This window comes from Callospermophilus lateralis, chromosome 6 (assembly GCF_048772815.1).
Source record: "Callospermophilus lateralis isolate mCalLat2 chromosome 6, mCalLat2.hap1, whole genome shotgun sequence".
In the NCBI taxonomy this organism is placed as follows: Eukaryota; Metazoa; Chordata; class Mammalia; order Rodentia; family Sciuridae; genus Callospermophilus; species Callospermophilus lateralis.
In genome coordinates this window covers 137,109,202-137,132,198 of record NC_135310.1, presented here as the reverse complement: position 1 = coordinate 137,132,198, position 22,997 = coordinate 137,109,202, and the positions used below count along the sequence as shown (strand labels likewise).

Sequence of the window (22,997 nt, the reverse complement as noted above, 5' to 3'; positions counted from 1 at the left end):
ATTCTGGTTCTATCTCCAGATATGAAAACCAGGGTCCTTTGAAATTCACTCTACACTTCATTCCGCCTCTCACTTAGGCCTTGGACATTTGTTGTAATAGATGCATTTACAGCTTCCTGGCAACATCTATGTCTTTCTCAGGTGACATCTTCCTCAGCATTTCTGTCTTTCTTCTTCCAGTCCTCTAATTGAAGGAAGAAACCGTGGAGCCAGTTAGTGCCCAGGAGAGCACAGTTGAGACCCATCCTCACATTCCCAAGCCTTAGTGTGGTCTCAGTCACCTCTCAGTGTTTGGATCCACATTCTTTCACTATGGCTTCTAGAGGAGCTTTGGCTTCCGGAGGTGGGGAATTGATTCTAGGAACCCCCACAGATAACAGCATTTACAGATGCTCAAGTCACTTATATAAGATTGTCTAGTATTTGCATAGAACCTACACACATCCTCCATATACTTTAAATCATCTCTAGATTCCTTATAATACCTATTACAGAATACATGCTATACAGATAGTTGCTGTACTGTGTTGTTTAGGAATAATGACAAATTATTGTGTGTACAAAATCATTATAATTGCTTTTTTTTTTTGTCAATCCACTGTTCATTGAATTTGTAGATGCAAAAACTGTTGAAAAAGAGGCCAACTGTATTTTAATTTGTCCAGTTGGAAAAGTACATTGCCACATTATTGCCAGCTGTGTTTGCCACCAGGTGGAGTACCGCAAGGAGCAAGTGAGCTAGGGGACCAACAGCACCTGGCTTTGGGTACAGGTCTTTGAAAGATCTGACATCCTCCTACTAACAGATTTTGAGTTTTTTAAAACAGAAAACTCAATGGGCAATTAAAACCAAGAAGTTTATCAAAGGTTAGTATTTTAAGATTGTGTCCAGCCATCTGACTGTTGATCCCTGAGCATGTGCAGGGAAGGTGAAAGACAGGAGTGTGTGGCACATCTGGTTTAGCTGCTTGCTTCCCAACTGTGGTTGGAGAGTAGAAAGAAAGAAATCAAAATTCTTAGCTTAGAAGAGTACAGAGATTTTATGAGTTTCCCAGACACAGATACTGCCTGGTTTCTAGCCCTTTGCTCAGACTTTCTTTACCCCTACTCCAATACTGTTCTTTAACCAATTAAGAAATTCACACCAAGTAAACGTCTTTCAAATTATTTTAAATCAGAGTATAAAGAATTTTTTTACAATGTCAAGCACATTCATATAACCCTCTTGTACCTATTTGTTATATGCAATATAAACACACAACATGAGTAAATTGGGGCCAAACTTGTAATAACTAAGCACATTGGGATCCTCTGTATGAAGGACCTAATGCTTCTGATGTATACTTAATGGTGTCCACTATGTAGTGAGTCTCAGTAAATTACATTAAATGAGTAAGTGAAAACTTTGAGTAACTTCCTTAGAATGAACAATAGGCAATAAAAAATACTTCTGTGTTTAACACAGTGGATAGTTATGTTTCTTTTGAGAAGTAATCTTTTATGTTTTAAATATTATAATTGCCTAGGGGGACATAAATGATGCTTTATGAAGCTATGCATCAAGCTGGTGTGCCTTTTTTTGAGGTCTTCTATTTCATACTATCTATCTGACCCTTACTGGCTGCCTTGAAGTCTTGAGTAGGATCCCTGTTTGTGTCCATCCTTGGAACCATACATTTCCCCTTTAGTTTCCCCATATCACCACTTGAAGCAGTTGTTACTTCATGTGTGTGGGGCGGAGGGGGACGGGAAGGGGGTATTTCCTCTTTTTTTCTCCTGTCCATAATGAAAAAAATCTCCTTCCAAGAAATCTAAAGTTCTTTTACTTATCCAAGTTGCTTCTTACATTATTATCCATGTGGTCAACCTAAAATGGGAAGCTTGATCATGTTTCAAATTTGCTATCAGAAATGTGGTTCTTTGGGTTAACAGGGACACAGCAACATCAATGTTTATTTGTAGCAGCACAATTCACAATAGCTAAACTGTGGAACCAACCTAGATGCCCTTCAATAGATGAATGAATTTTAAAAATGTGGCATATATACACAGTGGAATACTACTCAACAATAAAAGAGAATAAAATCATGGCATTTGCAGGTAAATGGATAGAGTTAGAGAAGATAATGCTTAGTGAAGTTAGCCAATCCCAAATAACCAAATGTTTTCTTTGATAATAAGGAGGCTGATTCATAGTGGGCTAGGGAGAGGGAGCATGGGAGGAATAGACAAACTCTAGATAGGGCAGAGGGGTTGGAGGGAAGGGAAGGGGGATGGCGTTAGAAATGATTGTGGAATGTGATGATCATTATTATCCAAAGTACAGGTATGAAGACAAGAATTTGTATGAATATACCTTGTATACAACCAGAGATATGAAAAATTGTGCTCTATATGTGTAATAATAAGAATTGTAATGCATTCTACTGTCATATATAAATTAAAAAAATAAAGAGTACCCTTTGCTTTTATTCTTATAGTTCACAGCTAAGTCTTTAAAATTGTATTAACTAATATTTTCCCCCTTTTAAAGGGTATTTTATTAGTAATGCTTAGTCTAATGGTTCTTACCAGGAAATATTGCTTCTATTAAGGTCAGAGTGGGAGTTGAGTTCATAGCATATGATGTCACAGAGCATACGACATTTTCTTGCTTGATTCTGAATTTAATTTTTGGTTTTTTAGTCACCACTCTGGCTCAATTTATCTTTTACATTTAAGAAATTTAAGAATCAAAAACTATCTTCATGTTTCTAGGTACTAGTGCTAGAACCCCAAGAACCCATACTCCTGACATGTGTTCTTATAGTGGCATTAACAGGACCCTTATTTTCACTGAGGATGGAGACTCTTGGTGCCTTAAAACATAGTATTATGTGTATAGTATCAGTTACTTATATGTTAAATACACTGATTATATAAATATATATGAGCTGATCTTCCACAGGAATTGCAGTTAAAAGGCAGTAGACATGAGACAGTGATCACAGACCCGGGAGCCAGAGCAGGCTTCCATGCACCCTGCACTAATTCTGGGAGAGAGCAGGTGTCAGAGTAGGCCAAGCCCTCTGGTACTCTCAGTCCAAAGGAACTCTGTGATGTGGCTTTCCTCTGACAGGAAGAATGCTGTTGTGATCTCCCAAGCTTGTTTATTTCCCTCTTTACTTACAATAGGATCCTTAGGTCTTCTGTCCTACCTCCCACATAGAACTTCTTCCCTTGTAATTATCCTTTTTTTTTTTTTCTCAGAAAGAATCAATTTCTGGATTACATGTAATTACTCTTCACTCTGCTTTCTCAGCTATCCTATCAACAACATCTGAACTTCATATCATAGGTTCATATGAAACTCTATTCATATGAAATTGGCTTCTCAAAAGAAAAACAGTGCACTTACTTTATACCATATTATATGATAAAATCAAATGCCAGATATGTATTAGTAATCTACAAATGCCGATTCAAAAAATTGGTTATAGTTCATGATCTCTGTCTTAACTTTCCTAAATATTCAGAAGTGTATATGACATTCTGAGAGATTGTCCTTAGTGTCATTACTATTAACATCCATGATTTTGCATATAGAACATTTTTTTCTGTTCTGTAGTGGAAGTATTCTAAGGGGGTGTAGTTAATTCTGGAAGGCATTCTAAAATATTTCATTTAAATGGCAGTGGTTGTTTTGGAGTTACAATACAATAGCATTTTGTTTTTATGTATTTTCTTGAAAAATAATGATCATGAAAGCTGTTAAGGAATTGTGTGAATACCTGTCCCATGCATTATCTCTTTGAATCCTCATTACAGGATGATAAGAGAGGGTGCACTTACTATACTCATTAATAGATGAGAAAATTGAAGCTTACAGTCTTCTCACCAAAAGCTATTAGGTGTTTCAACACTATTCGGTGTTAAAACTGGGGATTGATTCAAAATAGTGTGACCTTAGACCCTGTACTCATAAATCTTGTGAGTACTACTATTGAGTGATACTATACCTAGAATCAGAAGTCTTTGTTTTGTCCAAGCATAAACTTGCCTTACTAAATCAGATTCAGTGTGGTTTTGTGAGAAGTTTCTCCTCAAAGTGATTCCTTAAGATCAGAATAGTCAGTCTGCATAATAATTTGACTTTTACCTTGGGAAGTTAAATGCTGTGATATTTAATATACATTTTATGAGCCTTAATAAAATCTTTCTTCTGTTCTTTGCATTATTATTCATATACTTGTGAAGAAATAGAAGAACATTTTTTAAAAACTTTTATTTTGAGGCCAAGTTACCAATAGTTGACAAAGAGCATATAGGTGCACAGTGATAGAAATGAAAAACAGTAAAAGAAAACTTCTAATTTAACCTTTTTTTTTTTTTTTTAATAACCTGTTTGAAAATAGTCCTTTCACCATTTGATTCTCAAAAGGAAATTGATAGTTTGGTGTTACTTTCTGTTTCTCCTCAGAACACTGTAAGGCAGCTTGCTGCACAGTGCACACTAGTGCTAGCAGGGGAGAGGGCTGACTTGTGTTCCCACTTAATGCATTATTCCCTCCCCCTTCTTGATTTCAGGTGTCAGAAACTATTTAAAAGAAGCGTTGGTGAATATAATTGCTGTGCATGCAGAGGTAAGCTATCATTAGATGTTCCTAAGAAATGTGGATGACTAGGAAAGAAAACAAGAGAAAGGGAAATTTGATGATTTTTAATAGGGATCTCTGTTCTCCTTCAGAAGGTATCTTGGGTATAAATAAAATAAAGCTCAGCTCTCTCTCTTTCTCTCTTTCTCCCTCTCTCTCTCTCTCGCTTTCTCTCTCTTTCTGTGAGTGTGTGTGTGTGTCTTTTTCTGAAATTATGTATGTTTTCTCTGATAACTAAGAATAAATTCAGTAATATTTGGAAAGTACAGAAAAAATAGAAGGGAAAGATTTTTTTCTTTAAAGAATGTTAAATTCCTTATCTTGGAAATTAAGTTATTCTCTTGTTAGTCAGAACACAAATAAGCTTTGGTATTTCATTCACATTGCAATATGGGTTCACATAGTGCTAGGGATTCCAGAAAAGTAGAAGTTTGTTAGAAAGACAGGCTCCCAGGGGAGTCTGACGTTTTAGAATGAAACAGACGCTCTCAATAGTGTAGGCTCTTGGAGATGTTGCTTCATGTTAACATCTTTAGTTGGGGAAGAGAGCCTTTCTGAGGAATATTGAGCTATCAACATTGGTACCACAGCTACCACCATTGTCACCACTGTGATGACTTGTTCTCATTAAGTAGTTTCATAGTCCATTACTCACTGCTTCACCAACACTTTCAGAGTGACTGTGGCTCATGGACTGATGGGAAACCAGATAAAATGGGACAGAGCAAAGAGCACAGATGCTCAAGAGCATCCTCAACTGTATGCATCCAAATAGGTGTTTCTAGATTTATGTTTGTCTCCTCCATCCAGAAGTATTTCAGGTCACGGAGGTAAACCAAAACAAAACAAAACAAAAAACCATGGATAATTAAGTAAAACAGCCATCACAGAAAACAAAGGTAATATTACCTGGTTCCTGAATTTGGCTCTAAGTTTGAAGCAATAGAGCAAAATAGTATATTATATTTTTCATTTCTTAGTAAAAGGGAAGCATATAATTTTCTCTCTATAAATCAAGTTTTTATATATCAAAGACAGGAATTTATCACATAGATCTAATAATGAGCAATTCATTTAATTGAGATTTTATGAAAACTATCAGAAAACTCTTATTAGCTTCCTTTAAAAGGTAAATTAAAATCATCAGGTAGAAATGTTGGTGGCAGGTGAGCAGAGGAATTGCAAAATACATGGGAACTGTGAATAGAAAGATCATACACTGATTTCTTTCTTTCTTTCTTTCTTTCTTTTTTTTTTTTTTTGGGAATGGGGATTGAACCCAGGGGTGCTTAACCTTAGCCCTTTTTTATATTTTATTTACAGACAGGGTCTCTCTGAGTTGCTAAGTGCTAATCTGCTGAGGCTGGCTTTGAACTCTCCATCTTCCTACCTCAGCCTCCCAAATTGTTGGGATTATAGGTGTGCACATAGTGATCATGCTGATTTCTAATGAGATGGCTTTTGCTTGTTTGTTTGTTGTTTATGTATTGGTACCAGGAATTGAACTCAGGGACACTCAACCACTGAGCTATATCCCCAGCCCTATTTTGTACTTTATTTAGAGACAGTGTCTCACTGAGTTGTTTAGTGCCTCACTTTTGCTGAGGCTTGCTGTGAACTTGAGATCCTCCTGCCTCATGCTTTCAAGCTGCTGGGATTGCAGGTGTGTAGCACCATGCCTGGCAAGGCAGCTTTTATTAATGTCCATTGTCAATAGCTGTGAGATTATTTATAAATATTAGGCATTCAAGTCCTCTTTAAGTTTAGCCCAATGACTGAAAGTAGAATTTCATTAATAATATTTATTATTGCCAAAATTTTCTTAAACTCTCAAGTCATGTTAGGGTTTGATCCAAAGGTTTAATTAATCCTGTTGGCTTAATCTGAAAAATAGGAAAAGCTAAAAAGAAAATATAATTTACTTGAATTTTTAAATCAGAAAGGAAAATGTTTCATTAAATTTCCTGATAATTCCCAGTTTAAAAGTGTCAAACTTTTTAAAAAAGTTTGAAAATAATGTTGTGTGAAATGAAAAAAAAAAAATATATATATATATATATATATATATATCTAGTACAACATATAATAAAACTGGGGATCTTGTTCAATACATAATAGTGGACCCAGCAAGTAGGGTGTTTGTCATATTCTAAGGAAAGTTTGACCCAGGGTTGTTTTGTTTTGTTCTGTTTTGTTTTATTTAAGACCAGTTATCACTCTTGTTACTTACTACCCAGGCTGACTTCAGTCTCCTGGGCATAAGTGATCCTCCTGCCTTAGCCTCCCAAGAAGCTGGAATTACAGGCACATACCACCATATTTGGCTCAGTGTTTTTTTTTAAACTATGGTAAAATATTTATCCAGAGTGTATTTTTTTTTCTAATTTCTTCTTTAAAAATTGTTTTTTTGTGAAAGAATAGGAAGAGGAAGAAATCTTCAAATCAAATTTTAGTTTATCCACATCAACAGTAACTCTCAAAAATTTAACTGTCTATATTGTATTTTTAAATAGAATTATTAAAAATATGACTTAGAGCTGGGTTCAGTGGCACATACAGGTAATCCCAGCCACTCAAGACACCGAGGCAGGAAATTTACAAGGTCAAAGCCAGACTGGGCAATTTAGTAAGACCCTGACTCAAAATAAAAGAGCTGGAGACGTAGCCCAGTGGTAAGAGCTCCCTTGGGCTCACTTCCTGCTACCAAAAATAATAAATGAATGAATAAGAAAACCTATGGGGTTTTGTTGTTTTTGCATGTTCCTTTGATTTTAACAAATTCAGGCCAGGAAAATCCTAGAGTATATCATTTTTCTTATTTTAAACTCCCATCAGGTGTTTACTATTTCCAAAGAATTGGTGCCTCGGGTACTGTCCAAGGTGGTAGAAGCAGTTTCTGAAGAACTAAGTCGACTGATGCAGTGTGTTTCCTCCTTCAGCAAAAATGGAGCACTACAGGTAACGAAAATTCAATTCTGTGTTGAAATTTTATTTTTATTTAAAATATGTAAATGTATTTTAACTCATCCATCCTGTGACATATAGACAGTTTTTTTAATGTCTCTGCTGATTGCAGATGTATCATATATCTTGCATGAGCCACACCCATGTTACCTTATAAGTTCCAGAGTTTCTGTTTCAGTCCTTAGAGCAAAACTTTAAAGACTATTAAGTGTAAAAATTATCTGAATGCAGATTACTTAAAAATATTGTGATTTTTTTTACTTTGTGCATGACTTCATTATATTCAATTTCATAGGAAAATTGTTCCAACTTATTTATAAATCTTTCAAAGCATTCAATGTATTGTACATAGAAAGCACAAATAGCTATCTCACATTTCATTGGTTTATGTCCCATTTGTTTAAATTTTATAAATACAACTGCTATAAACAAGTCACTTGATTCTTGGTGTGCATGTAAGCCAACTTCAAGGAGAGCAGATGTGTAGGTGTATGGGAGAGAAACTCCCTGCCTATGAATTATCTTTGTACCTGGAGCATTGGGAGGATATTGGGAAAAAAAAAAAAAGAGTAGCAGAGTATTTCTATCTAGAGACCTGTTGCCACTTCAATGAAATTTTTGTCCCCAAGAAAGATAGGATTACAGTTTTTTTTTTTTTTTTTTTTTTGTAACAGATTGAGTTCTAACAGTGTGTTCTTGGCTATCAAAATACTCCTGTAGCTTTGGGGTTTTGAATTGGTGAATATTCATGATGTGTGGAAAAGCACAGTACACACAATGATCTCAATCACACAAAATGGGGTGTTATATATGTGTACACATACATAAAAACTGAAGTAAGAATGGAGCTGCTGGAAGGACATGTCCTACTAAGCTACTTGTGACTGGATAACTTTGATCTTTGCTAGTGTTTTTGTTTCCTGTTATACACATACTAACTTTTTAAAATAAAAGCAATTTTAAAAACCTAAAAAGGGGAAAAAAAAACAAAAAACAGTAGCAAGTTGGATTTGTGTTTCAGTGGTTGTGGCCCTGGATTCCATCTTCAGCACCACACACACACACACACACACACACACACACACACACACCAGAAACAAAACAAACACTAACAGTTCTCCTATAATGGCTGAGGAAACTTCCATCAGGCCAACCCTCCAAAGATAATGCTGTAAATGTGAATAAGATCTGAAAATGATTTTTTAAAATTTACAAACAATAACAATAAAACACCTGAAGACACAAGGCACCAAATGTGTCAGTGAGTAAGCAGATTCTGGAGGAAATGGAACATGAATGAATTCCCCAATTTTTTATGGATTTTTAGCCTGAAGGTAGGCTATAGGGTACCAAAAACTTCAATCCAAAATCTGCCATCTTTCTGGTTTAAAGAATAGGCTTTGCGGGCTGGGGTTGTGGCTCAGCAGTAGAGCGCTCGCCTAGCACGTGCAAGGCTCTAGGTTCAATCCTCAGCACCATATAAAAATAAGTAAATAAAGGTATTATGTCCAACTACGCATAATAAATACATAAATGAATAAATAAATAGAAAAGATTAGGCTTTGGGGCAGCCTCAACAACAGGGAAGTATCCCAGAGAGAAAGAAAGCAAGTGCCTTAGATTCTATATACACAACTCCTAAATCTCTGTTGAACCTTTTAAATATATACATTCATGGTTAAACTCTAATCTAACCAGCCCAGATAAGACTAAAAAAACTGAGGTAAGAATGGAACTGCTACCCAAGAGCCAAGAGCACTCAATTTGAATCCAGATACATTAATTGCATACTAAAACAAAAAAATGAACTCTTTAGAGGCATATTATAGAATCCAAAGTTTCTAAAACATAACATTCACAATGTCCAGGATACAAATTTAAAATTAATAAAAACTGACAAAACAGGAGAAAGCATAATCCATTCTTTTTTTTTTAACTTTTTAAACATTTTTATTTATTTATTTTTTAGTTGTAGTTGGACACATTGTCTTTATTTCACTTATTTATTTTTATGTGGTGCTGAGGATCGAACCCAGGGCCCCGCACATGCAAGGCAAGCGCTCTACCGCTGAGCCACAATCCCAGCCCAACATAACCCATTCTTAATAGAAAAGAAAATCAACTGAGACCAACCATAAGATGATCAAGTTGTTGGTACTAGCAGATAAGAATTTTAAAGCAGCTATGTTCAGTGACATAAAGGAGACTATGCTCATAATGAACCAATAGGTATGAAATATCAGTAGAGAAATAGTTACCCTAAAAAAGGAACCAAATAGAAATTTTGAAATGGAAAAATAAAGTGAGTGAAATTTTTAAAATCTACTAGATGGGAATAGCATAGACAAATAATTGGAAAAAAAAAAAACAAACAGAACTCCAGGGATTCCTGGGACAGTGTCAGAGGTTTAGTTAGCATGTATGTAACTAGATATTTAAAAGAGTAAAAGAGTCAGTAAAGGAAGACCAGGGAAATGAAAGTTCACTTTGCAGAAAGACACCAGTAGACATCCACCAAGATAGACTGACTTTACCAAATGTTGGCAAAATGTGGAGGAACTGGAACTCTTACGCATTGCGGGGAATATAAAGTACTACAACTTGGAGGAAAGCTTTTGCAGTTTCTTCTAAAAGTAAACATATGCATACTCTATGACCCCGCTATTCCAACCTTGTGATAACTAGAACAAAAATATCTGTCTCAAAAAAAAAAAAAAAGCATGTAAGAATGCTCATAGTAATTTGTTTCATAGTAGCCCCAAACAGGAAACTGCACAGGTGTCCATGATGTCCATCAACAGAATAAACAAATTGCAATATGTTCATATACCCAAATGCTCTTCAGCATTAAAGAGAAAAAAACTACTGATGAATCTCAGGAACATTTTGCTGAATGTAGTATGTCAAGTAAATGTTAATAGTAGAACCTCTGAGTACACAGGTAGTCACTATCAAATTCTTTAGAAGTCTGTACTTTTGAAAATTTTCTCTCTCTCTCTTTCTCTCTCTCTCTCTCTCTCTCTCTCTCTCTCTCGCTCTCTCTCTCTCTCTCTCTCTCTCTCTATATATATATATATATATATATATATATATATATATTATGGAAAAGGGATAGACAACACTTATTAATTTGGTTAGAGGGAAATCAGTTACAAAAACCTGTGCTGCATTTCCATTTGCCACCAGTTTTCTCTAGAAATTGGATTTATCAGCCCTTTGATATTATAGTATAAGTTGAAAGGTCATGATTATTATAATGGTTCCATTATGAAAGATGAATTTTGTAGTATTGAAGGAAGATTCAGTAACTACTCTGGCCCTCACCAGTCTTAGAATTATAACTGAAGTTTGCCCTCTCTGCAAATTACCTCCGCAATTCATTTACTCAATGGCTAAATCCCACAGAGATCCAGCAGGCAAAGGTTGGGAAGAAATATTAGCATCAATGGGAAGCTTTTTTGAGGTGTACAAGTCAGGAGAGTATTGGCTACTATAACTATTCTACTCTCTGACATTACGAATCCCTCTGAGGGTATGAGCAGGCATTTTATATTTTGAAAAAGTTCAAGTGAGTCTAAACTCCCACCTTCACCCTTTCCTGGTAAGAATGACTGTTAGAACTCCCTTCTTTGGAGCAGGTATCTCGGACTATAGGATCATTTTTCAGTCACTTACAGATGGGCCAATATCCAGAACCTTCCCCAGAGCAAGAAGAGAGTGACAATTTGGCTGATCTTTTATTGTGACATTTTCTGGCTTACAATTGTATATATATTATTTAAGTAGCTATAGCTTTTATAATTGGCATAATTCATAGGTTAATTGAAATACCCTGTAACTTTGATGGAATAAAATTTCTACCTGAAAATTAGTTTTACATCAGTTTAATCTGTTTCCTAAGATATTCAGCTAAGCATTCTACCACATTTTTTTCCCTTTAATATTTTCCTCTAGGTCTGTTTGTAATTTTTGTTGTTGTTATTGTTGTTTGCCTGTACTAGAATTTAAACAATAGAGACGAAAATTTCATATGCTTTCTAGTTTTTTAAACACTGCAAAATGAAGCCAAACAACTTTTTTCCAAACAGAAGTCACTAAATAAAATTGATCTTATATAAATTAGCTATGCCTTTTGCTATTCTTTTACATTATTTCTTATACTCCTGAGAATAGGGTGTTTTTTTGTTTTGTTTTGTTTTTTATAAATGCTCCTCCAACGCCCATTGTCAGGACAGAGAAATTAGAGAATGCATTGCGAGTATGTGGGTATCATCACTGTACAGTTCTGGAGCACCAGGGAACCCTGGCTTATGTTCCTTGCATGGCAGTGAACCCTAGGTTAGCTTTTCTTTTGTTTGTTTTATGTAGGTAATTTCATTTACCATGTAGTTTGCCTACAATAGAAAAAGAATAACAATTCAGGGATTTTTAGTGTATCCAAAGAATAGCCCAATCATCACCGTAATATTCATCACCCACCAAAAACCCCAGACTCATTAGCAGTCACTCCTACCGTTTTCTTATAAGTCTCCTTCCCTACTACAGACAGCCACCAACTTTCTATCTCTATGATTTGTCTGTTCTGAAATTTTCATATATGAAATACATGCATTGTCTCACACATGAGATTTTGGGGGATATCTCATATGTAAACCATAACAACTCCTTTTCTAAGAATTTTTTTAAAAATATCTTTTCAGTTGTAGATGGACACAATACCTTTATTTTATTTTTTTATTTTTATAGAGTGTTGGAGATCGAACCCAGTGCCTCACATATGCTAGGCAAGCACTCTATACCACTGAACCACAATCTCGGTCCATCTTCTAAGAGTTTTATAGTTTTCTCTCCTACAGTTGGGACCTATAATTTATTATGAGTTGATTTTCATACTAAAGAAGAAATTCAACCTCCAGTTGTCCCAGCATTATTTGTTAAAGAAGCTCTTCTTTCTCCACTGAATGATCTTGGTATCATGTTGAAACCAATTGATATAAGTGTAATGGTTTATTCAGTCCCTCAGTTGTGTTCTTTCATCTCAGTGCCTGTCATGTGCTGATACCACGCTGACTAGATTACTGAAGCACAGTAGTAAGTTTGAAATCAGAAAGTGTGAGTCCTCCAAATGTATTCCTGTTTTTCAGGATTGTTTTGGCAGTATTATGTCCCTTACACTTCCATATGAATTTTAGGATCAATTTGTTAATTTCCATTTTTAAGAAAGCACAGCTATGATTTTAATAGGGATTGCATTAAATCTGTAGAGTACAGCTTAGCTTTTGAGAGGAAATCATGTGCTTGGAAGGGCATTGGCTGAGGAAGCAAGTCCTTAGACTTCCCCCACTGTGGGGGAGGGACCCCTCAGGGCCACTGTTTCAGAGTTTCCTTCCTGTCACCATCAGACTAGCAGGCACATTACAAGTCAGATAGTAAATACCGATTGCTGTAAAATCATTGCATGGTTTGTACTTTTCATGTGAGGTATAAAGCTCTCTGTCTGCACATAATCATACTTGACTCAAGTTAATTTTTGCTAAAAACAAAAATCTTATTGTAGACAATTTCTTTATACACTTTTTAGAAAGTCTTTTTGCAACTAATTGCCACCATGTCCACTCTGTCCTGTGGGTAGTAGACTGGAGAAACTGTTCCCCTCAGTACTTGTGTGCATTTGAAAATTAACACAGCTTCCTTATTGTCTCTCTGTCCTTTCCTCATCTTAGGCAAGACTTGAGATCTGTGCTTTGAGGGATACTGTGGCCATTTACCTGACACCTGAAAGCAAGTAAGATGTCAAGTGTTCTCATGTCTGCTTTTAAAAAGGTTGTTTTACTAGTGTGTTACATGCTTTGTAAAAAAGCTCAAAACTTGTGCTGAAGATTATATTTGATCAATTTTTTAGCTACACACTATGAGCCTACAATAAACCAAGTATTCTCAAGATCACTTCTTTGTAGCACAAAATAAAGAAAAGGTGTTAAATACAATTTTATGTGTTTCTTTCATTACTGATAAATCTTACTATCATAAATTATATGGTAGAGAATTACATCTCAAAAAAGAAGCGAAGAAGAATTGAGGTTTATTCTATTCATAGCAGATTAGAAGGACAGCTCGAATGTTGTAAATATCAGTATAAGAGGAAGCCTTGTGGTTTCTCTACAAAATTTTGTAGTGGAAATTTGATGATAATTTTTAGCTGTTTTGAATGAAAGTCAGGATTTCCTACCATTGAAATATCAGTAGATGAAGTGAAACAGAGCTACCAATTACCTTTACAAAATTATTTACCACATTTGCAATATTACCTAGAAAATACTGTAATTCTGTGCCTGAGAAGACAAGTGGTATGCAAATCAAATATTTAAGGACACTGTAATATACTTATTCATTTCCAGTGTTGATAAGGTGGCTTATGCCATCATTCTTACTGATATCATTATACCTGAAAAGACTTAAAAAATTTTTTTCTAAACAAATGAAGTTAGCTTTTCATTCCTGATTGTCAGAATTTATTTCTAGAAGACTCCCATGTTTGTGTACAACCATATCTTTTCCCAACCATCATTTTTCTATATAGCACCAAGTGCTATATAGACGATAAAAAGCACCCAGTCCACATCTGCTTAGTCTGAGTGCCTCTTTCTCCCCAAGAACTAAAATTTACAGAGCCTAAGTTCCTCATCTAGAAAAAGAAGATAATACAGGTTGAGTACCCTATATCCAAAATGCTTGGATTTAGAATTATTTTTTATTTTGATATTTTCATATCCATAATGAGGTATTTAGGGCTAAGACCCAAGTCTAAACACGATATTCATTTGTTTCATATATGGTTTAAATACATAGCCTTAAATTCTATACAATATTTTTAATATATTTTGTGCTTGCTATGGAATTTTCCATTTGTGGCATTATGTTGGTACTCAAAAAGTTTCAAATTCTGGAGCATGTTGAATTTCAGATTTTTGATTGGGGAAGCTCAACGTGCATCCCTAGGCAAAGTTATGAGAAGATTAAATAACAAAATATATCAAGTTACCTTCTAAACTGTTGGTGCCCCCACAAGTATTAGGTAGTATAACCTTTGTCATCATTATCCATTGTTATTGTAATAGTAACAGTGAAGAACAATAGTATTGCATTTCTCTCAGTTTTTTGAAAGAGGTTTATAAGAAACAAGATGATGGTGGAGATAATGGCAGTGCCTTCCCACCATCCCAGGAAAGAGGAGAACCAAATAACTATTGGGAAGGCTGAGTATACCAATAAGGACCCCTTGAAGCCCCCACTTCTGTCTCAGGTACAACTAAAGATTCCCAGCGCCCATTTTTATGACTTTGTTGGAACTTTTTCTTCTCTTTATATGTTAATGTAGCACTTGCCCCTAGTTTAAGAAGCATTGCTCAAAGATGTACTTCCTGGTAGATTGATGAGGATGTTTTTATAATACAAAATCACAGAACATCTTAAAATAGTAACAATTACATTTATTTCCTCAGTTTGACTAGTCATTAGAGATTTGAAAATCCTCAGAACTTTTTCTTAGTGAACAGTACATTTTAGTACCAAATATTTTCTCCTAACATGTTTTTCATTTGGTTCGGTGATTTTTCTGATACTTATAACTTGGAAAAGTTAAGCATAACAAGCTGGGTGCAATTGGCCCATGCCTGTAATCCTAGAGACTTGGGAGGGTGAGGCAGGAGGATCACAAGTTCAAAGGCAGCCTCAGCAACTTAAGGAGGCCCTGTCTCAAAATAAGAAATAAAAAGGACTGGGGATGTGACTCAGTGGTAAAGCGTCCCTGGATTCAATGGGTACAAAAAAAAAAAAAAAAAAAGCCTACCAAATATGAGGATCTTAAATGTATTCCTTTTGTCCTTTTCATGTAAAGAAGTTATGTTGTCTTTTTAAAGTATATAGACATCTGTCCATTTTCTTACAGATTTTAAATATAATAGCTAAATCCTGTGAAGACCATGTTTAGTTATTATAAGATACTGACTGTAAATCAGGCTCTATACGTGGCAATACTATAATGTCCTTACTTATGTCATATTTTACAAGCTTATTCCCATTTCTTTATAGTTCCTTCTTCTCATACCTATTACTTTATCTGTAGTTTAGTTTTGTTTAAAAAAAAAAAAAAAGATCTTGTTTTTTAGAACATGTCCACACTCAGCCCGCCTCTCCCATGAATAGCCCCCTTTTGTTCAGGTGACTTTCATTTCCCAGTTGAGTCTTTCTGACCCTGCTCCTGTGAAGCCTCTGTCTAGTAACCATAGCCTCACTTTTGCTTTTACTTTTTCTGTTGTTTTTCACTTTTACTTTTTCTCATATTTCCACTTGCTTCACTGGCTTATATTGGTTTCTTTATACTTAAGATATGCTTAAGAATTTTTAAGTGATCCTCTTAATTGATTTCCTCAGAACTCTGAATTGTTTGGGCTTAAGTGTTATCCTTTTATTCCAGGTCTAGTTTTAAACAGGCCCTGGAAGCCCTGCCTCAGCTTGCAAGTGGAGCAGATAAGAAGTAAGTTCTCTGTGTTGTCCTCAGGATAGTTAGGTGTATTGAACAAGGTTTTGTTATCTGAAGAACCTTTAAAAATGATAATGATGATGATGATGATGATAATGTGGATTTAAGGAGGAGCAGTATTTAATAGCTGTACCAAGTTACTTGTATCTTGCTTTTCTTCCAAGTGACAGAATAAGGTAAGACTTTTCTTTTAGGTTTAAGATAATATAGAAATTAAGACTTTTTGAGTTTTAAGTGTCTGAAAATATCCAAAGAAAACTCATTTGACTTACACTATATTATTGGCGTATATATTTAAGAATATGATAAAGAGGGCAGAGTAGTAAAGTGCAGAACTCAGTATTTTTTTTCTTTATGACTAGTTTAATAGTGTATACTTTATTCTCTACAAAATAAAAAGTATAAAGAAAGTAGATTTATACAATATGGCATCATAAAATTGTATATATTTCATTACTACCACAGTAATGATCTCAACCTGTATTTAAACTTTACTACTCAAATAACAAGAATTCTGACATGAGAGAAAATCTAGGCCAGGGACCTAACTATCTAACTTAGCATCAATTGAAGCAACTGAAATGCTGTAGCTCTTTGCTTCCTCACCAGTTGAAACTGAAGTTCACCCACCTTTGCATGTGATCCATCAGGGTGTAGTGGGAAGCACATGGGGCTGGCTGGGCTCCCTAGCACAGGGGAATGTGGTGGGAACTCAGAGCACAGACAGAACATCAGGAACTGACCAATAGGAGGCACTGTCATGAGATTGAGAGTGGACGTGGCTTAGAAGAAGGGGGAACAGACCAGCTACCCAGTTTATGTGATCCCCAGTACAATCCCTTGTGTGTTTCTCACACTGGCAGACAAATATATGAACAAACAGTGCCCACACCAACTGCCCTTGCTTCCATTTTCCTACTTTCTTCTTCTCTCACTAACTTTTGACTTCTAACTGAATTTATAACAAACCCTGTTTATTTCTTTAAAATAAATATGATAAAAGATTAAAGCAGTCACCTCTATTTTAAATAAATGGAGCATGGCTCAGAAGCCTGGTACATTTGAGTCTGGAGCAACAGACACCCTGACATAATCCCAGATTAGGACTATATTTTAATGTACTATGGAAGATAATGTTCTAATATTGAGCATTGTTCAATCATGAAACAATCTCCTGACTTTAGTACCATGAAATTCAGGCCTTGGTTGCTTCATCTGTATCAGATGAGCTCTAAGGTTTCTTCTAGCTTTAAAATTATGTGAATATATCAGACCAAGTAGGGAAGCAATTGAGAATCATAGCAGAATGATATTCCTAGAGGAGCTAGAGTTAACCCTGTTTCCCCTGGTGTTTAACTTGCTACTTTTATTCACCATGCTCCAACATTTGTTAAAGACAAAATGGAAGATTAGAGGGACAGAAAATAACAAAAAAGAAGTCAGGGTTGCTGTGGTGTGAGCTTAGAAGTAAAGGTTGACTACAAAAGGATGATGGAACTCTTCTGTCTCCTGAACAGGTAGACTACTATATGTGTTTGTTAGCTTTCATAGAAATGTATAACAAAAAGTGAATTTTAATATTTTTCAAAATGTTTAGAGTGAATTTAAAAAAATAGGCCCGAATATTACTCTGTTTTAGGGGAGAAATCTAATCTAGGGGAATGGGACAGGAGGGACATTTTTAAATATAAACACAATGTGTATATTAATATATTCTTTAGACCAGCTTCCTTGGTTGAGTTGTTTCTATTATTAAGAATCAATAGATAATGACTTTTTCGGCTTCCTTCTAAAAACAGCAAGCAGAAGGCAAAGCTCTGCAAGCTGGCTCCCTACTTGTTTGCTTAGGTTGCTAAGCCACCCTCACTGTCAGGCTGTGAAATAGTGTCTCCTCCCTGCAGGTTACTGGAAGAGCTGCTGAACAAGTTCAAGAGCAGTATGCACTTGCAGCTTACCTGTTTCCAAGCTGCTTCTTCAACCATGATGAAAACATAAATACCTGCAAAAAAAGGGCAGTCCAGAAAGATAACATGTAATAAGAATATTCACTTTCTAAGTGCCCTAAAGGTATTAGGTGTATAGAGCACTGCGTTTACAATTTCTCTGTATACCTCCCTCCACACCTTAGAAGCTTAGAAATTAATGTATGTTTTTTTTTTCAACCAAAATGACAGTATTTGAAAAACCCAAGCAGTAATTTTTTTGTGTGCTCTTTTTTTGTTGTTGTTAATAAGGTTCTATATGACTGTTTGACATACTTTGTTTTTATTTTTATTTTATTTTATTTTATTTTTGCCTCAGCTAAATGTTGCCTGGTGAGTGTTGTGGGAGGAGCAGCTTATTTAGGGAATGTTTTGAGATGGCACATGGTATGTCTGAAAGCATTTCTATATGTATCATTTAATAGACTTTTAATGTCAGCATTTATAAGATCCATGAAGAGATTGATAAGAAATTTGAAAGTTATATTTAGACATCTTTGGGACTTTATCCTAAACTGCACAGCTGTACTTTAAAACCTTATTTCATACAGATGGCCCTACATCATTAATTCATGTGGGTTTGGGGTAAATTTATGGTCTTGCATTAAAAAGTGGTTCATGAATTAACTTTGCATTTTGTTGTCCAGTTTTTATTTTTCACAGTACTAAATATTTAACACCTTTTGCATTTTTTTTTGTTGTTGTTGTTCTCACTCATTCTTTTTGATTTGATGTGTGCGATGTGTGTCACTTAGCATTGGTGTGTCATTGATTCCTGAGGACCTGTGTGTTATCTATGATGGGATGTGAATGCCAGACTCTATGCCAAACTCACAGGCACTGTCAGGACGGCACCAACTTCAATGTCATCTAAAGAACAAGCCAGGCACATGGGGACAGCTGGCACTCCTGCCTGTTGCTTTTGATTCTAGTGATTTACTTTCTCCACCACTTCTTAGCCTTTGAAAAATCTTGCCCCGGAGCTGAAAGGATGCTACTCTGACATAGTCAGTGTTTTCTGAAAAAGACACCCCTGGGTCAGCAGGCAGTGATTCACTACTGACTGGACTTACCAGAATAGGTTCAGGTCACTGTGACAACGTGGCTTCTCTCACCTAACTCCATTTTACCCTCTGTTTCAGAAAACAGTTTCCAATTGTGGTTTACTTGTCAAGGTCTTCAAATTTTTCTGTAGATGATATAGAATTCTATTTTTCAATTGCTGAAATAAATGTCTTTGCTAATACAAGTGATTTTAGGGCATAGTATAGCAATATACAGAATTATATGAAAAAAAGTAAATGTTGTATTTGTTAATTTGATGTTTGGGTGGACTCACAATAACTGGACGTTAAAAGTTTAATCTTTTACAGACATGACTTGATAAATTAATGTATGCAGAATATTGTCTTTCCTGAGTGTGTTAACCATTGTATCTAGCATGACTGTGAACTAAATTATAAAACTGCAATCCTGAATGTTTGTGTTATTTTAAATATCTAGTACAGTATGTTCAGCCAATAAAGAATCTTTCTTCACTCTGAGATGTAGTTAAGTTTACATTTTTTTTTACCCAAGTGTCTATTTCAAGATTTTCATTAGTTATAAAACTGCTGATATGTCTAGTTTTAATTCAAAAATAATTAAATGCTGGTCTACGCTATGTTTGTCAAGTCATTGTCAGCAAGCATTTATCAGGTATCCCACTAAATCTTTTGTTGGGAACTTGCCACATGCTTGCTGTTGTACTACATTACCTTGTTTAATCCTCACAACAGCTTATGATATAACTGTAGGCTGGGTCACCTCCTTTGTCCAGTTAAACATAGAGAGGTTGGTGACTTCTCTTGAGACAATAAGACTGGTAAGTGGCAGGACCCATGTTCACACTCATACCCTCTGGCTTCCTGACCTCATTACTGCCTTACTACTACTCCAGTTCTTCCTCCCAGCTGAGGACATAGTTCAAGGGAAACACATAAGTGCAAGAGGCTAATAAACTTCAGCAACATAGGAATAAGTTGTGGCTCAGAGAATGGAGGGAAGTATAGCATAAAAACCCCATACCCAAATGAGGGAATTCAAGGAAGGCTATTCCAAGTAGTTGGGGGGAACTTCTTGGAAGAAAGGGGGATTTCAAGAGCTACTTATGTTACAGAAGATGAGTTTAGTGGTTAAGTGGAGATGGAGGAACATGACATAAGTTAGAAGAAAGTTGAGAGTTAAATCAGACCCTACAACAAGTTTCACAGAGACAGCTGAGAGAAAAAAAAAAAATGGAGGTGTCCAAGGTGCTTTCATCTGCAGGTAGCATTTTGATTTTAACAGATCCACGTCTATGTGGGTCAGCTTGGCTTCATGTGAGTTAGCTAAGTAGGCCTCATTTTAAATGCTAAGGAACTATTAGAAATAATTTGATTTTACTAAGACTTTCTATATCAGTGTACCATGAAAGTGGCATGTTCTAGAAATGATTTGGGCATTGCAAAACAAGCATAATTGCTGTAGGCACAGCTTACTGACTCATTCCCACTTCTGTGTCATCCTTGCATGAATTTTTCTTTAAGAGAATGAATAAAAATAGTTGTATTTTAATTCTGATTCAAGTACAAGGTAGTGGTATATGTTTCTCTTATGAATATACTGTAAGATAGTCTAGTTGTTATTTAGGAGTGTTAAAATTTGTTTTCTGAAACGTTACTATTCCAAATAGTTTTTAAATCAAGTCTGGTTTCCAAATAATTAGAATAATTATATTAAAATAATTAAATCTCATATTTGTATGCTTAGCACAGTTGTTAATACTGAAATTATGAATACTGAAACTTGAATACATTTTTGTCATTGAACATTTATCTATCAATATTATAAAGATTTTTATATGGATTTATAAACTGCTCTGAAAATCTAAAAATTTTTAATATTTACAGGGTACCTCAATTAGAGAAGCAGTTGCAATGATTTTCACTTTGCTTTAAATGCTGGTATAAGTGTGTGTATGTGTGTGTGTGTATTTATGTGTGTGTGTGTGTGTATTTATATATATTTATATGCCATTCTGCCTTTTGTGTGCTGATCTTATCTCATTTCTCTAACCCACATTTGAATTTTATCATATATATCACTCTAAAAAAGCCTCTTTGTACTTGTCAGGTTATAAATAAATAACAAATATATTATGACTGGGCACAGTGGCACACGCCTGTAAGCCCAGCAGCTCGTGAGGCTAAGACAGGAAGATTGCAAGTTCAAAGCCAGCTTTAGCAAAAATGAGGTGCTAAGCAACTTAGTGGAATCCTGTCTCTATGTAAAATACAAAATAGGGCTGGGGCTCTGGCTCAGTGATTGAGTACCCTTGAGTTCAATCCCTGGTACCCGCTTTCCCCCTGCCAAAAAAGAAAATCTATGGACAAGACTTGGGTCTTTGGGTTACAATGTACTTATGGTGGCCAATGAAATCCAAAAGAAAGTTAGCATGTCCTTCTGTTTATAAACTCCAGGCAAGCACTGGAGCCAGTGTGTTTCTGTCTTTTAACAGTGGCTGGTGTCCCACTGATTGTGTTATTGTGATCACTGTTGATATTGATTTTAGCATTATTATTTCCTCACATTTTTAAACTACTGTTCCTGTCCCACCAGCCCATAAACACTTTAACTAAGCACAGAGCCCCAAGAACCAAGACCAATCATTAAAGTCAAAAGAGTTAGATGTCAAAAGAAGAATACTGAGAAATAGTCAATAAACTTGGCATTAAGAAAATTATAAATGACTAGAATGAGAGTAATAAAGCAGGCCAGAGAAAAGAACTGCTGTGCAGTAGTTCTCTTATCTCACAATAGGGGATGTTAAAAGAACTGCCTCTTCCTTGAGTGTCACTGAGTATCTTTGCCTTAAGAACCAAAGTGAAACTCCTTTCTTGGGCTCTTTCTTCAGCTTCTCTAATGTTAATTGTCTTCCCGGTGCCTAATCACTTCCTGCTGCTCTTGCATCTTTGTCTGTTGGACTATTACCGATGTTCTTGCCCAACCTTTGGCTGAGTCTCAGCCCAGCTTCTGAAATCAGTCTGTGCCTAGGTAAGTACAAACAGCAGAATGTCAGGTTGGGTTCTGTACAGCCATATTTCCCATCCCCTTCTCTCATGGACTGCTGTGCACTGTGCCACATCCAGTAATCACTGGACCATCCTTGTCTGTAGACAGGGGTCCCAACCCAGCAGCTGGTAATGAATAGCTAGGAAATAGTTGTTGAATGTTATTGATGAAACTGTTAGCAAATGTGCCAGAGAATCTTTTCATGTTTTTAAATTAAATACATAAAGAAAATGATTTCACAGAGCTGGTTGTGGACAGTCCCTCTATCCTTCTTACCCACTTTGCCTACTCTCTAAAGCCATCCATTTTTAGTTCTCCTAACTCATCTGAGTCTTCTGGTATTTGCCTGTCACTCCTTAACAAGTTTATAATGCTACTTCTTAATTCTTAAGTTTTGTGCTCTATGATCTTTCTACAATAGAATATGAGAATTTAGCTCTCTCCTTTCTTATTGCCTCAAACACACACACACACACACACACACACACACACACACACACCCTTTTCTAAACTTTACTCCCAATGTGTTTATTTTGGTTGGTTCCATGTTCAGTGTCCAGATTATCATGCCTGTTATATGCTAAACCAATTTAGACTGTGATGTGTTCTGTAGTTTTTTGTATTTTCTATGTATTCCACGTTGTTTTCCTTTATCCCCAAACTCCTTTCATACAAAATGTGTAAATGTCTATGTGATATATTCACACACATAAGTATTTTATCAAGTTCATTTTCTTGAACAACTTCCCTCATAGCCTTCTAGCCTGTCACAGCCTGGACTGG

General features: G+C 35.6%; 1 protein-coding gene across 2 annotated transcripts in view; it reads left to right on the top strand.

Annotated features, from left to right (window-relative positions):
• Exoc2 (exocyst complex component 2) overlaps positions 1 to 19,614 on the top strand; it is a 198,942-nt gene extending 179,328 nt beyond the window's left edge. For both annotated transcript variants that reach the window (XM_076859113.1, XM_076859114.1), the window contains exons 24-28: positions 4,567 to 4,622; positions 7,470 to 7,592; positions 13,322 to 13,383; positions 16,075 to 16,134; positions 18,042 to 19,614. In XM_076859113.1, the coding sequence (XP_076715228.1) occupies positions 4,567 to 4,622; positions 7,470 to 7,592; positions 13,322 to 13,383; positions 16,075 to 16,134; positions 18,042 to 18,135 (395 nt within the window). In that variant the 3' untranslated portion in view covers positions 18,136 to 19,614. The remainder of the gene's footprint in view (positions 1 to 4,566; positions 4,623 to 7,469; positions 7,593 to 13,321; positions 13,384 to 16,074; positions 16,135 to 18,041) is intronic.
• The last annotated feature ends 3,383 nt before the right edge of the window (positions 19,615 to 22,997 follow it).